General features: G+C 35.2%; 1 protein-coding gene across 3 annotated transcripts in view; it reads right to left on the bottom strand.

Moving 5' to 3' along the window:
* TBC1D19 (TBC1 domain family member 19) overlaps positions 1-15,146 on the bottom strand; it is a 55,131-nt gene that overhangs the window by 23,827 nt on the left and 16,158 nt on the right. For all 3 annotated transcript variants that reach the window (XM_054825057.1, XM_054825058.1, XM_054825059.1), the window contains exons 5-11: positions 9,208-9,282; positions 8,184-8,247; positions 7,227-7,273; positions 4,914-5,024; positions 4,012-4,084; positions 3,194-3,232; positions 595-707 (exon numbers count right to left, since the gene is read on the bottom strand). In XM_054825057.1, the coding sequence (XP_054681032.1) occupies positions 595-707; positions 3,194-3,232; positions 4,012-4,084; positions 4,914-5,024; positions 7,227-7,273; positions 8,184-8,247; positions 9,208-9,282 (522 nt within the window). The remainder of the gene's footprint in view (positions 1-594; positions 708-3,193; positions 3,233-4,011; positions 4,085-4,913; positions 5,025-7,226; positions 7,274-8,183; positions 8,248-9,207; positions 9,283-15,146) is intronic.

Below are 15,146 nucleotides of genomic sequence, written 5' to 3'. Positions count from 1 at the left end.
GAACAAGACTTAAGTTAAGGGCAAGATCTTATGATTGTACTATGAAGTTATCAATAAATACCCCAATATTACAAGAAAATGGCTACATCCTCAAATGAAATACTGTAAAATTCTCACATTTATGAGTAAATTTACATGTATGCATGTAATAATATATAAAGCAATTTACGAGATATGTACATGAATATGATGACAGGTTGAAATAGAGGGGAAAAGATATAGCACATATTCTTTTTTATAAAACTTAGGAAAGATAAGAGAGGTTCAGTCTTTCCAGGACTTTTTTCTTGTGCCCTTCTGAAAAAGTCAGCACCATATTGGAAAACCTCAGGAGCTAGCCAGATCAACCAAATAGTTTGTTCTACAGTATTTTGCTCATATATCTGTTGAGAAATTAGGGAAGAGCCTAAAAGACTTCACCACAGCACAGAATTTTTTACAGGCATGTGTATATTTCTCATAAAATGTTTATCAGTTTCTGTGACAACTCAGTAGAGCATTTCTATTTTGGAAAAAAAGATCACTAGAAGATATGTGCTTTCACTTCTGTGTTTTCACCTAGTCTTCACATTTTACTCTCACTTTGCTCCTTACCTCTGGCTGATTAGAAATATTGAGAATGAGGGCCCACAGATCAGCTCGGAGTGCTGTTGGACATCCCTGACGAACATATTGTTGAGCTGCAGCACTATCTTGCTCTGCTAAAACTGTAAGAAAGCAGGTAATGAATTGATATAGTTTAAGACTTCCAAAGTTTATGAAATTATCAAGTACTTGATAATTTCAAACTTTACAAATTGGTTTACCATGCTGTAAGCATTAGCTAATGGGAAAATATCTAAAAGGTCTGGTTTTCAGAATGTAATTTTGAAGTAGTTCTCTGGGAAACAAGGCAATTGATATTAATAAGCAAGGCTGTACTACCTCCTGTCATAAAAGAGCACTTAGTATGTATCTATGACTATATCAAGGTTAGTTGCAGCTACTAGGCTGGCATCAAGTGGAACAAGCAGCCGTATATAGCCACAAAATACTCCTATTTAACTATGAGTGGTATCTCAGTTCAAATAGGAGATTGCCACTCCTTCTGGGTTTTTGTGTCTCCCCTATTTTTATGTTAACCGTATGAATGTCTTCACAGATAACTGTGGGGCAAGATCTTTCCATTTTAGAGTGTACTGTCATGTTCTCTCATTATTTGTATACATACTCTGGAGGATAAAGACTTTCTCAAAAGATTTTGTTTTTCCTTCAGACTGACATAAAACAAATACTCTACAGTTGACAGGTTTGCCTAGATGGGTCGTTGTGAAGCTTTAGGCTACTCTGTCACAAGGGCCTCATCCTGAATACAGTACTGTACATACCTTAGAGCGGATTATCTCATTCCTTACTTAAATCCATAAACTTGAAAGACAATGATCTTTAGCTATCCTAACCTGATAGGAGTGTTGTTTCCCATTGAAGTTACGTGATTAATTGTATCCTCATACCTGTCTTTCACAACAGAGAGTTGGGAGAATAATTCTGTGAGATTATCTAGACATTACATAGCTGTTGTGCTGGTACTCAGAAGTTTCCAAATCTGTATCTTCTGATTTTTCTGAAGTCTCTCAGAAACAACTTGCTTTTCTAAATTTCACTAAATTCGACATTCATGATATCTGCCCTGACATGGCTTAGAAGGATGAGGTTTGGAAGTATAAATGTATTTAATTGATTCCTCTCTCCTTCCCTCTCTTCTTAAATACTGAATAGACCAGTCTGCCAATTGTCTGTTTAAGCTGCAGAGCTCTAACACAGATAGTGCATGATCCTTTTTTCCTAAACAAAGAGGGCAAAAATTAAAAACATTTTTACATTCCCCACAAAACTTTAGAAAAGACCGTGATTCATGTCAGTATCCATGAGTGTTTATCTTATTTTTTCTTACTGAGACACAAAATACTAAAAAGTAGTTTTGCTATATGTAAGATGAGTTTTACTAAATGCAATAAAGAAAATTCCTCAGACTTGGCAATCCATCTAATATAAAAGCAAAATCAATACATCAGTGGCAGCCAAAGTCATAACCAACACCTAATAGAGCATGCAGTAGGATTGCTATTGAATGAACTGAGATTTCAGTTTGTGGTCAAGACTCTTAACACACATTTTTACAAAATTTTGTGTCTTTGCATGTAGGAAAAGCTAAGACAATCTTTGTAATGGAGGCTGCTCTACACAGACAAGAGATGAGGAGTGAGAATTACATTGTGGGGTTGAATGACTGGCTCAGGAAGTCTGGATAGGAAATTTATTTGGAAGAACAGGAAAAGAACAGAGATGGACAGTGCCCTAATGAGTTGCTCTTGGATCAGAAAACAGACAATGAGGGATAGAAGGAGGACCGCAAAGGCAGAAGCAAGAAAGGTCATTATTTTCTTACTGAAACACACACACAAAAAAGAAAAAAAAAGGATGGAGGACTTTTGGGATGGTATCCACTCTATTTTTTACTTTGATGGTGATGATGTTTAGCAGGAATCACCAGAGACAGGAAGGAGCAGATATTGAGGGATTTCAAACATTCCTTGTATGTTTCTTCTATAAGCAAACTTGACTAATAAATGATTATTTCCTTTATCTTCCCTTTCTTTTCTAGGTTATTTCTTAACCTACAAAAAACCCAGAACTACTTCAGAAAAACCAGTATAAGGAGACAAATGAGTGAATTTTCCATGGTGGCTAAGCACTGCAATAATTAGTAAGTTCTGCAATTGCAAATAACAATTAAAAGGACTCTGTTCTGATGCACAGGCGTAAACCCCATTACACTAATGAGAACTGTGTGTGCAGAGAAGGGAGTCCAGAGTCTTTTGATTTTAAAATGAAATTCAGTAGTGGCATAAGTTAAGTTATCACCAAAAAGTTATGTCTATATGCTTCCTATTTCATTCTTAATGAAATATCTGTGGAGCTATTTATCTGGTAGCTACTGGTAGACTGCAAATGCTTGCTTTTCTGTCTCTGTCTAAATTACAATGGTATTACTGGCTGTCTCTGTCTAAATTACAATGGTATTACTGACTGTGCTTTGCACTCATCTGTTTAATTTGTTAAAATTCTAAAAGGTATACGTAATTGAGATAGACATTTACTAAATGTTTTCCTAACTACTCACAGTTTATTATAAATGAAAACAGATACATACCTTTCTGTCCAACACGTACATGTTCATTTTCAAAGAACTCTAGAAAATAAATAAATAGAAAAGAATGGCAAAAAATAAAGATACTGCAGCTAGTAATATATTTTAATTTTTACTACACACCACTACGTTCAGCTGATTTTTACTGCTAATGTCACTAAAAATTAACTTGTATCAGCATCAATGTTCTTTTTCAAAAACTAAGAAGAAATAATACTATAGAATTTTTTCTTGTCTGAAGGACACAAATACCAAAGTAGCACTATACTGCATGAACCCAGACTTTCAATAAGGTAAGTTTCCATTTAAAAAGAAAAATCACTTGATACTATAATGTTTTGCACTTTTATATGGAAAGACCATTTAAAAACCTGTTTCTACAGGAATAAATGCATACACGGAAACACAACAGAAATTATGCACTATTTAAGCTACTGAATACATGGATATTTTCTGTAATCTTTTCTTAGAGGTGCTTGTACATATGCCTATCTGTTAGTTGGCTTAGCATTTATTGATATTTTCTGTGTTTTTGGAGATAGGCAATTTTTTCATCTAGATCCTGAAGTGTTCAAACATACTGAAATTAACATATTTTCTATTTAAGGTGATGATTTTAAATCTTCTCCAAAGCTGACCCTTTATATTTGCAATGGTCTCTATTATTAGCTCTATTTTACTAAGAAAATCACTACAATCATAGTTACAGAACAAATATTTATGGTTTATTATGGGAAAAAATACACAAAGTACTTGATAACTGTGAAGTATTCTACTCATTAGTGTTCTATTTAAGTGACTGAAGCACAGCATTAGCTAACCAGGAGGCACTTGTGCTGAATCATCAATACCCAGTTGTCCTATATTTAAGCCTAGTTCACTGAAGTCTTCTTTCTGAAAAGAAACAAAACCATAAAACAGTAATTAACAATGTTTAATTCTCTAAATCACTAGAGATTTCTTCTGAAAGGCTTAATACAAATATTTTCCAAACCAATCGTAGTTCTTTTAAATGCATATATATGAAATATGAGCTCAGGTTTTTAAAGAGAAGAATCTCACATCAATTCTTACTCTAGTTTTAGTTATAGGGCCCAGTTTTCATGTCAGCTATGAGCTACAGCTATGGATGTAATGAAGTGGTGAATGAAAGATTAGGTTAAGGATATCTAATTCCCAACTCTTTCCCAACCTAGGTGCAAGCATAAAATCCTCAAGAGACTTATCAGCGAAGCATTAAAATGAGCTCTCCTATTTTCCCATTATAATGCTAGTACCCAAGCATTTCCTTTCATTTACAATCTGACAATAAAGGGATTTAGAGTTACTTTGAGAAGAAAATTAGAAGCTAACTGATTGTCAGGATACTGGTCTTGTACAGCATCAAATAAAACTGTGGAATTAAGATAAACTACATAAAGTTTTCTTGTACAGAAAAAAGTGAATAACATGTACAGAAGTATATTTCTGGCACAAATCAAAGCTGTGTGGCATAAAATGAAAACTACCAGCAGATAATTTACTGTATGTTTTACATTTAGAAATGTCTTTCATAAAACTTCTTTTATGCTCTGTGTTTTAGCTACATATTTAATTTATTTTCATTTTCAAAAGGAGAAACTTATCATGATATTAATATTCTTTACTGTTTAGAATCTTATTCATTAGCAAGGCAAAATAATTCTTACAGAAACCTATTGTAAGAAAAAAAAAATATACTTACCAGTTCTGGAATATCTTTAACTTTTAGAGGAACCTGAATTAGCCCCAGATGATTTCTGAAACTTGGCTGTTCTCCATTTTCATAATTTGGGTTTCGAAGATTCATCAGTACCTTAAAAATGGTAGGTCCTCTGTTATTCCTTGCATATATTCAGCAATTTACATTCAGAAATCTTCTTAACATCATCAGTATTACAAACAGTATGTTTAGCATAAAACCATTTCCTGCAACTATCATATATATAGGCCCAAATTATCAAACTACATCTCAACATTTTCAAACTCAAAAAGGAGCCAAATCTTTAAGGAAGAAAGCATATTCTACTTTGAAAAATAAGCTCAAATTATGAAAAAAAAAATATTTTTTATATATGGGATTAAGTGCTGGCTACATAGTAATGTGTTGATTAAAATTCACTTCCTCATCAAAGCCATTCAGACGCCAAGAGTAATTTCTGACAGCTAGAATATCCAGGATATTCTTCAGTATTACTTTTTTCTGAAAGAATTTTTATCCATATTCTTACATCGACAATCCTAGGTAGCTTTCAATCAAAGTGCTACATAATTTGCTACTAAAGTAATTTCTTACTAAATAACTATACATCAAAATATCTTCTTTTCTTTAAGAACAAAAAATAAATTACAGAATTGAAAAACTAAAGTAAGGATAAAATTTAAGAGGCAAGGAATCACAATGTCAAGATAAGTAACTTTAATCTATAAAGGAATTTACAGCCTCTTACATACTGTTATTCCATGGGTATAGATTTCGATGTTATAATGTTGAGCTGGCAAGGATTCTTTCCAAGATGAGTTTCAAGCTCTTATGAAATTCTTCCACAACATCCTAGCTCTACAATTCTCAGTCTTATAAGTATTCTTACACCATATAAACTCACTCTCAGACTCATAAATTAAAAGATTAATGCAAGAAACTGCAAACTCTGGAAACAAACAGTATAAAAGAAGAGTGACCTTGAGGGTCACTGGATAAAGCTAAAATGAAGATGGATTTGTTTACAGATTTCAGAATACACACAACTTGGCTGTGATGGAAAACAGAATAAATTTAAAATTTCCAATATTATTATCACTAACTGAAAAAAAGAAGGTCTTTAGAAATGTAATAAAATGGATAAAAAGTTTATTGTTGGATTCAGAAATGCATTCACAATTCATAACCATGAAACAGTTTACACTTAAGTCAGAAATACGATAACTCTCCTCTACTACTACAAACTATTCCACTAAACTTGCACTGAATCACATCGAAATATTAATACATTAATTCTGACTGATAATTCAGTATTAGATTTCTAAGTTTTATTCTGTAAATTAGGAGTCCATCTGGAACAGACTGCCCAGAGAGGTTGTGGAGTCTCCTTCTCTGGAGATACTCAAAACCTGCCTGGACACCATCCTGTGCAACATGCTCTGAGTGATCCTGCTCTAGCAGTGGGGTTGGACTACATGATCTCTAGAGGTCCCTTCCAACTCCTACCATTCCGTGAATCTTAACTCTATAATTCTACGCTGTTGTCATGCTCTAGACAATTTGTTTCCTGTATAACTCACAAGATATACAGATACTGATTTTTTCATTTTTATTTTCAATCACATTTTAATCCAAAATGTCCTACTGTATCACCATTAAGTTCACTGTCATCAACAATGTTTGTTGTCCATTGTCCATGCCTATTCTAGGCACAGCTGGTAAAGCAAGTTCTGTTTTTCTGAGATGTTCTGTGCTTGAACCATACAAAATGATGAGTAATACCGTCATTTTTGAAATGAATCTTTGAAAGATTCAGCAGTCACCTTTTTTCAATGGTTTGGTTTGATTATAGACAGAAGCCTCCAAATTCCACACGGTTCTGTTTCATGTTTCATTTTTCACAATCTTCATAGATGACCTACAATTTCAACTGCATACAGGTCTACTATCTACCACCAAACAGTCTATTAGCTTCATATATTGCAATTTCTTGGCTTAACGTATTGCAATTTAAAATGTGAAATGATTTATGAAATCAGTTGGAGAATTGCTCTCAGAAAAAAAGTTAGCTCCAAACCGATTGTTCTTTGGAGAAAGAGAAGTTTACAAGTACAATTTAAAAATTAAGTTAAAAAAAAGAGACAATAGCATTTTGTTTTGTAAACAAAACATGGAGTCATAAAAAGCATGCCAAATTTCACTTGCTATAAAGGACAAATTGTCTGAAATACACTTAACAATTATTTTCGCCACTTCACATAAAAGACTATAAAGGATGCAAGTCAATGGCTGAGTCATTGTTTCATAAATGCGTACCTCAAGAAAATCTTTAGGTGCATAAACAGGCCGGAAGAGACTTAGATCTGAAATAAGAGTTCAATGATGCTACGTTAAAACCAAGAGATGAAAAAGCCATGCAATTTTACCATAACTTTAACACAATCTAGCAATTTCAGTAACACATTAGAGCAAAGATTAAAATAAGGTTATCACAGATATCATGGCTACAACCACCACGTATTCTCCAAGATTATGGTACTGTTAGTGCCTAATTTTTGTAAACCCCTAGTAAGTGAACAACAGTAGTCACAGGAAGCCTTTTTTACTTATTCCGCGTAAGTCTTTAGCTTGAACCAATCTTAGACATGGGAAAAATATTATATTCAAAAGAGGTTTCTTTTTTTTAACAGCAGAGATTGTTGAATTAAATGTACTGCTGTCAAATAAAAAATAGGGACTAGTCATAAGCAATCCATGAATAGTATTTGCCGTCGCAGAGGTAGTACTGTTACACATATTAGTACCTTTGCGAAATCATTTCTTTTAAGGAACTTGGATATGAACCGACAAGGCAGTTCGCCTTGCTCTCCCAAAGGATAATATGACTGACTATTCCATGCAAGTGTTATTTTTATGTTTTGTTAATAAAACATCTAAGCTTTATTATCCATAGTTCAGAACATTTTCTTTCTATTAGCCTGAGCTTACACTAAGAGGAGCAGTGCTCTAGCTGTATAAATCTCCAAAGCACTGGAATGAGGAGTATTATACCATAACCTCTCAGTGATGATTCAAAAGTTAGTACAGTAACTTGAAACAAAATAACAATGAAATGAATATGTATTTATGCATAATGACACATCGCCAATGAGAAAAAAGACTGAAATCAGTTTACCTTGAAGTGATTACATTAATCTTTGACTGATGAATAAGAGGTATGTGCTATTGTTCTGTGTACAAAAATTTAATACACATAAATTTAGTTGACCTTACCTGGCTCATCAGTTCCCATTTCATTCCATTTATTAAGCAGTTCTTTCTGTTCACTTACAGGCCTCTGAAAGGCATAAGAAAGTAACACTTTTTTCTTTTTTCTTTTTTTTTTTTTAAACAGAATGAGTAAAAACATGCCTATTTCAAATACATAAATTAAGGTAACATTAAAAATATATTGCTCTAGCAACACAAACTTATTTTGCTTACAAGTTACCCCTTGCCTGAAGGTATATTCTACTGCAGAACATCCAAGTTCCAGTTCAAGGAAAAAAAGGAGCACATTAAATAGTTTCATGTGTTTACTAATGAATTTTAGGCTATTTAATAGTCAGCTTCATATTACTGAAGATTGACTGCTCATTCCATAGAACCGTTGGAGTTTGTTATCAAATTCCTGTCCCTGGCAGTCATGAAAAGCAAACACAGCTGCATCCTTTATCTCATAAGATGAGCCATAGAGGTTCTGCTACCTATCATAGATACACAACAGGAGAAAAATAAAGAACAAAACATTCTAACATTATTCCCCAAATCCATGATCTTTAAAATTAAAGCCTCTAAATTAATAGAAACCAAAGAGCAGAATGAATGACAGCCAAAATCAGCAACAAACCAGTCTCTCTCTCTCTCCTAAAGTACCAATTCAACTATAGCTTTCTCCAACACACAATCTATATTGTGTACAGGCTATGCAGCTAGAAGTCATACAGCAGAGCCCGCACACAAAAATGCTCTAAGAGCAATGAACATAGCAATTAGCTTTCCAACATGCTGCTCCCTCAAGAGGCTAAGTACTGCAACAGCAAAAAGGAAGATCCGCCTATAGACTTTTATATTTTCCCAATTTGAGCTGATGCATGTATTGCCACTATCCCTGAAAATTATTCTGTGTTAAAATTATTTGGATACCAGCCTTGCAGCTCTTGACAACTATCTGTAAAATGAACATTACAAGTGTGCAAGATGAGACTTAATTTCCAAAAAATATCAGTTTGGCAACAGAAAGTTAACAATACATTACCTTCTGTGCTAGTGGGATGCTGAGTTCTGTGCACATGCTGTTCAGACTTTTTAGAATTCGCTTCTCCCAGCTTCCCTAAAGCACACAAGAAGTTGAATTACATGGAATTTATTTTTCCTCCAGTTGCATTTATCATGTAATAACAAGCAGCCTTTTAAGGTCATACATAAGAAAGGACAGGAAGACTCACTGACTGACATCTGCAAAAATGATAAGGGAATATTATATGCTTGTTTAAATTGAAACAATAGAGCAAACAGATTTCATCTTTTACATCACAATAAAAACCAGAAAAATGAGTTGTTCACATTTCAGATCTCCAAAAAGCATGTCTTTCACAATTACTCATTTTTGACATATGCCTAATGATCAAGCTTCCTTATATATCAACATTTAACAAGTTTTTCAAATTATTATAAGCAGGGCAATCAACTATGTACAGAGAATGCCTTCTCTACTTTGTGACCTAAAGAGAGTGCAAGTCTTTCTCCACAAAAGGTATCTTAAATGTTCTCAGAAGTTAAAAAAATTAGAAATTTTGTAATCTGTAATGCTCAGAAAAATAGTTATTCTAAAATAATGCTCAGGAAATAGTTCTCTAATCAAAGAGAAAACCAGAATTAGACAATACCTCATAGCAACTGGACAGCTTAAACAGCAGTCAGATTCTTCCGACTACTGCATTAGACTTCAAACTTACCACATGGTACCTCATCTGTGGATAATTCCTCTGAAGCTAATGCCAACTAGTATTGACTTTCTAGTCAACTGACTTAGGATTTTGCTTCCGTGATTACAGCAGCACTGTTGGGTTTTATATTTAATTTAGTTTTCTGTGGATGATGAGTCAGACCCAGATCAAATGAATGCAAAGACTCCTCTTAATGTCATTTAACTCTATTTATTATTTGTAATTTGCTCTAGACACAAACTGTAAACAGTTAGTTACTGTCTGGCCACACGTTCTTCAAACTTAAAGTTCTGTTCGAAAGAGACTGCAGTATATTAGACAGGAAGCAAATGGAAGGAAGGGCAGATGTTCAAATGTTCTGTTAAAAAAATAAAAATTATATCTTGTCTATAATTGTTTCATTTTAGCTTCCATTGAAAAGATCTTCTCATGACTTTCCATCAAATGAAATAGCTATCTTTCACCAGAAATTTCTTCTCACAATCAAGTCATCCCTTCACCTTCTCTTGCATAAACAAAAACAGACCTGAGCTTTGACCATAAGGAATGTTTTCCAAATTGCAGCATTTTTATAATATTCTGTATAATATTTTTATTTAACTGTATTATCATATTCAAATGCCTTCCAAATGCTCCAGTTACATAACACCATGCCACAAACTGGTTATTCTCTCAGAGGAGTGGTGGGGAGCATTTACAGTACCCTATTTTGCTGAGAAGTGTGGGTTTGCTGCTGGAAGAAATGAGAAGCGAGAAAGCACAAAGACTACTAAGCCATATAGGATAATAAAGTGGAAACAAAACAGAGGTGTTAGTAGCAGTTTAGAAAACAAAGTGAAATCATCAAGACCAATCATAGAATCACAGAACACGAGGTTGGAAGGGATCTCAGGGATCACCTGGTCCAACCTTTGTTGGCAAAAGCACCGTCTAGACAAAATGGTCCAGCAGTCCATCCAGCTGAATCTTAAAACTGTCCAATTTGGGGAATCTACCACCTCCCTGGTGAGATTATTCCAATGGCTGATTATTCTCATTGTGAAAAATTTTCCTCTAGAGTCCAATCAGAATCTCTCCAGGAGCAGCTTGCACCCGCTACCTCTTGTCTTTTCCATGTGACTCCTTGTAAAAAGGGAGTCTCCATCTTCTTTGTAGCCACCCTTTAAATACCGGAACAGGGTGATAAGGTCTCCCCTAAGCTTTCTTTTCTCAATGCTGAACAAACCCAGCTCTCTCAGCCTTTCTTCATATGGCAGGCTTCCCCACCCTTTGATCATCTTTGTGGCCCTTTTCTCGACCTCCTCCAGCCTGTCCACATCTTTTTTGTATAGTGGGGACCAAAACCAAACACAGTATTCCAGGTGTGGCCTGACAAGTGCTGAGTAGAGTGGGATAATGACTTCTTTATCTCTGCTGGTGATGCCCTTGTTGATGCAACCCAGCATCCCATTGGCTTTCTTCACCACTGCAGCACACTGTTCACTCATATTGAGCTTGCTGTCCACCAGGACCCCCAGGTTCCTTTCCACTGAGCTGCTCCCCAGCCAGGTAGATCCCAACCTGTGCTGCAGTCCTGGATTACATTTTCACAGATGTAAAACCTGACATTTGTCTGTTGAACTTCCTAAAGCTCTGGTTAGCCCACTCTTCCAGCCTATCCAGGTCTTCCTGCAGGGTGGCTCTCCCTTCCAAAGTGTCCCCTGCCCCACTCAGTTTGGTATCATTGGCAGACTTCATCGGGGTACACGAGATCCCATCAAAATTAAGGGAAAGAAAAAAAACCCAAACCACACACAGATACACTCCAAGATATAAAAGCTACAAAAGAAGCACAGAGGAGGCAAATGGAGGAGGAGGCTTTGCAAGACCAAGAACCAGCTCATTCCAAGGAGCAGTGGAGGTCGATACTCTTGGTGTGACTGGCAACTACCAGACCAGACATTAACCCACTTGTTGTGTCGGGGATACAACATGTTAGTAATAAATCACTTCTGGATATTCATAAACTGTGCCATAATTCAGCCTTCAAGACTCTGCCCAGTAACTATGTTCAAATAAAAGCAACTAAGTAAAAAAAAAAAAAAAAAAAAAAAAAAGTGAGGGTTACATAGCCTCTCCAAGCAAGGTGTCCTTCCCTTTCCCCAGGACAGCAGAGTTACCTGCAGTGAGCAGAAACAGAATGCAGTGTCCTCGACTGAAATAAAAGCCAGAGGCAGAGTTCATAAAGTCATTTAATTGATGGGAACAATAAATTTTCCAAGATGATTGCTCTAATTTTATGAAGAAATTTAACACTAAGAAAACACGTTGCTGGGATTGCTATGGTTACAATGATAACCTTCAGTAAAATAGCTGAAACTGAGGAAAGCAGTACTGCAACTCACAATTTCAAACATGTCTGTTACAAATCAGATTTATCTTATCCTGTAGCAAAGTCATTTATAAACTTTCACTGCAGTTAAATGAACCTGGGTGAACAACAAATAAACTAAACAGAAAAATGTCACAACTGCATGAACTAGCCAGGATTAGTTACAGTTTTTTCCACAATAATGAATCCTAAAATTCTTTCTTCTAGAAGACTAGACAAAAATGTGATTCTTTCAGAGTGTACCTAATTCTGCCTACTTCTGCAGGTAGAATTCAACGTGTCTGGACACAGATTTCATTTGGTACATTTTCTCTAACCAAAATCTGTAAATTTCAAAAAGAAGAGAAACATAGAAACTATGTTGGCACTGCTCTCGTTCTGATGGTCATGAACTTTTCATTTGGCCTCTGATAAGAGGTGTAACTTAAGTTAGGACACAAGGAATCACATCAATACATGATCTAAAAGAGATGTGAATATCCCCTACTCCAAATTCTGTAGCAAGAAACAAAAATTCCTTTAGGAATAATAAAAATGTTATCAAAGTTTTTCCACTTTAATACTATTCAATGAAAACACCGGGTTTTTTAATCAACTATTCTAGCACTCAAGTCTATTTTCTCAAAGAGATTTAGAAACTAGGAAAGGTGAATTGTCTATTGAAGGAAGACGTTTTAAGCAGATCTTCAGCAGTCACAGCATTAGAGTATGTAGTATTGTCACTTTAATTTTTTCAGAGTCCACTAGTCCATTTCAAGAAAGAAAATTAATAATTTAGCTGTTTTTCCTTCTTTAGGGATAATTTAACTCTTCTGGGAGAAATTAGGATATGGATAAGAATCTCTCTATTACGCTTTAGAAAGTTCCTAGTACCCACACTCCTATTGAAATCAATTGTAATGTTACTCATATTTTGAACAGGACTGGAGAGTGGTCTAGCTCATAACTATAAACCTACAGGTCAGAATGCTGTTTTGATTGTATGTCAATATAGCATGTACAACATGGGCAATCGGGTCTTAGCTGGGCAAAAAACATACCAGAATATCAATAGCAAATATAACAACGTACTTCAAGGTGATTTTCTAATCAAGTCTGCTGTTTATGTATGGCCTTTGTTCAAAAGGCAAAATCTGAAAATGAGCCAAGAGGAACATAAGAAAATTCAAGTACTGGGAGGAAAGGATTTGCTTTAGCAAAGCACCACATCAGTAAGATCTTCACAGATTTGGCTAGAAGCATTGAGGTAAAGAATCTAATGAAGCAAGGGGCAAATTGGTTAAAATACAGACAATCGTGGTCTTCTATCTTCCCGGAAGTCTGAAGATCAGCCCACCAGAGAACAATTTATCTTTTCAGGTCCTTGTATTTTTAGATAACCAGCTGATGCTACTCAAGTAGAACACACTGAATTACACTTATTTGCTGAAGTAGTATATCAGACTCTCATTTTTATGAATGCACTCCAGTACTCTAGTTTTAAGAGCTGCCCTGCCTTCAGGAAGGTATCGCAAAAGATCATCGAGTTATGTTTCTGACTGCACAGATTTCAGACAAACCTATCAATTTTTTTTCATTAGAGACAAATTTATAAATAATGGAACAAAACTTTAAAGAAGATCAAGCAAAAATAAGTATTATTAACTCAAACAACAAGGGTTCTCCAGTCAGTACAATATCTCAGATTTCTTTGCAGATAGCTAGTTAACTTAATGTTGCCTCCCTCTGGAAAGCAACACCTTTCCCACTCCTATTATGAAAAGCTCCTTTCCTGTTTTCTTACTCCTTATGCTTTGTAACTGGATGATGTGGCATCAATTCTTATCCACCTATCTCCTCCTTAAATTTACTTGTTTAACGTTTCTCTCAAAACCCAGGAACAAGCTCCTAGCTTACAGCTAAAAACAGCAAAAAGGATCTGTATGGATTAAAACAAAGCAATGCAAATTTATGAATTATGTATTATGGAACTATCATGATAAGAGTTCTTGTTGAGATTTACAGTGTTTGGTTTGTTGTGACCTTTGTAAAATCTACATATGACAGAATTAAAAGACAGCTTCATGGGAGGTATCAGACTGTGGAAACACTTCCTAACATATCCTTGGACTCAGCTTCTTATGCTTCTCTAGCTCTTTTTGCTCTTATTTTTATGTTGTCCATTTCATTTCTTCATTGCTGTTCACAGTAGAGTTGTCCCAAATCTAGCAAACGTTTTCCCAGTAAACTCTGGGAGCAAAACAAACAGTTGAAGAGGTCTGCAATCGTTTCACCTCATCAAAATGTAGATATGGAAATAGTCAGTACAGCAGTTCAATGGATTCAGGGATGTTTCTACTCACATCAGTCTCTGCTGGGCAGGAAACGCAAATTAGCAAAGTTCAAATTTTTAATCCTAGGATCTAGTGCTAACACTTTGTCTGCATTAAGACACAGAAGTTTTTAGCAATAATTCTGCTGTTTAACAAGGCAGGAAGAGGTGAGCTATCTCGCCAAAATTGTAACCAGACCAAATACCTCAGAAAACACCAGGGTTGTGAAATCACCTGATGTTTTAAAGAAAGGTCCTAAATATTATATCTGACATTTTTCAGGAAACAAAAAACCCCAAGACCTAGGGAAAGACCTAAACAATGACAGACAAAAGCAGCTGTACCCAGTGATCTATCTCGACCCAAACACAGGACCAGCTCTCCAGCGTACACAGTAGGAAATACACACTATGTTACACTAATATTCAAAGATATGTAAATATTAATGGCAATACTTTGTCTACACTGGACAATACCACAATTACGTGAATGATTTACAGCATTACTACTCATTACCATTAATGCTCTATCCTTTCCTAGAAAACTGGGGGGTTTGAGGTAGTGA

This window comes from Grus americana, chromosome 4 (assembly GCF_028858705.1).
Source record: "Grus americana isolate bGruAme1 chromosome 4, bGruAme1.mat, whole genome shotgun sequence".
Classification (NCBI taxonomy): domain Eukaryota; kingdom Metazoa; phylum Chordata; class Aves; order Gruiformes; family Gruidae; genus Grus; species Grus americana.
Note: the sequence above shows the minus strand (reverse complement) of the source record. Positions and strands in the feature narration are given on the sequence as shown.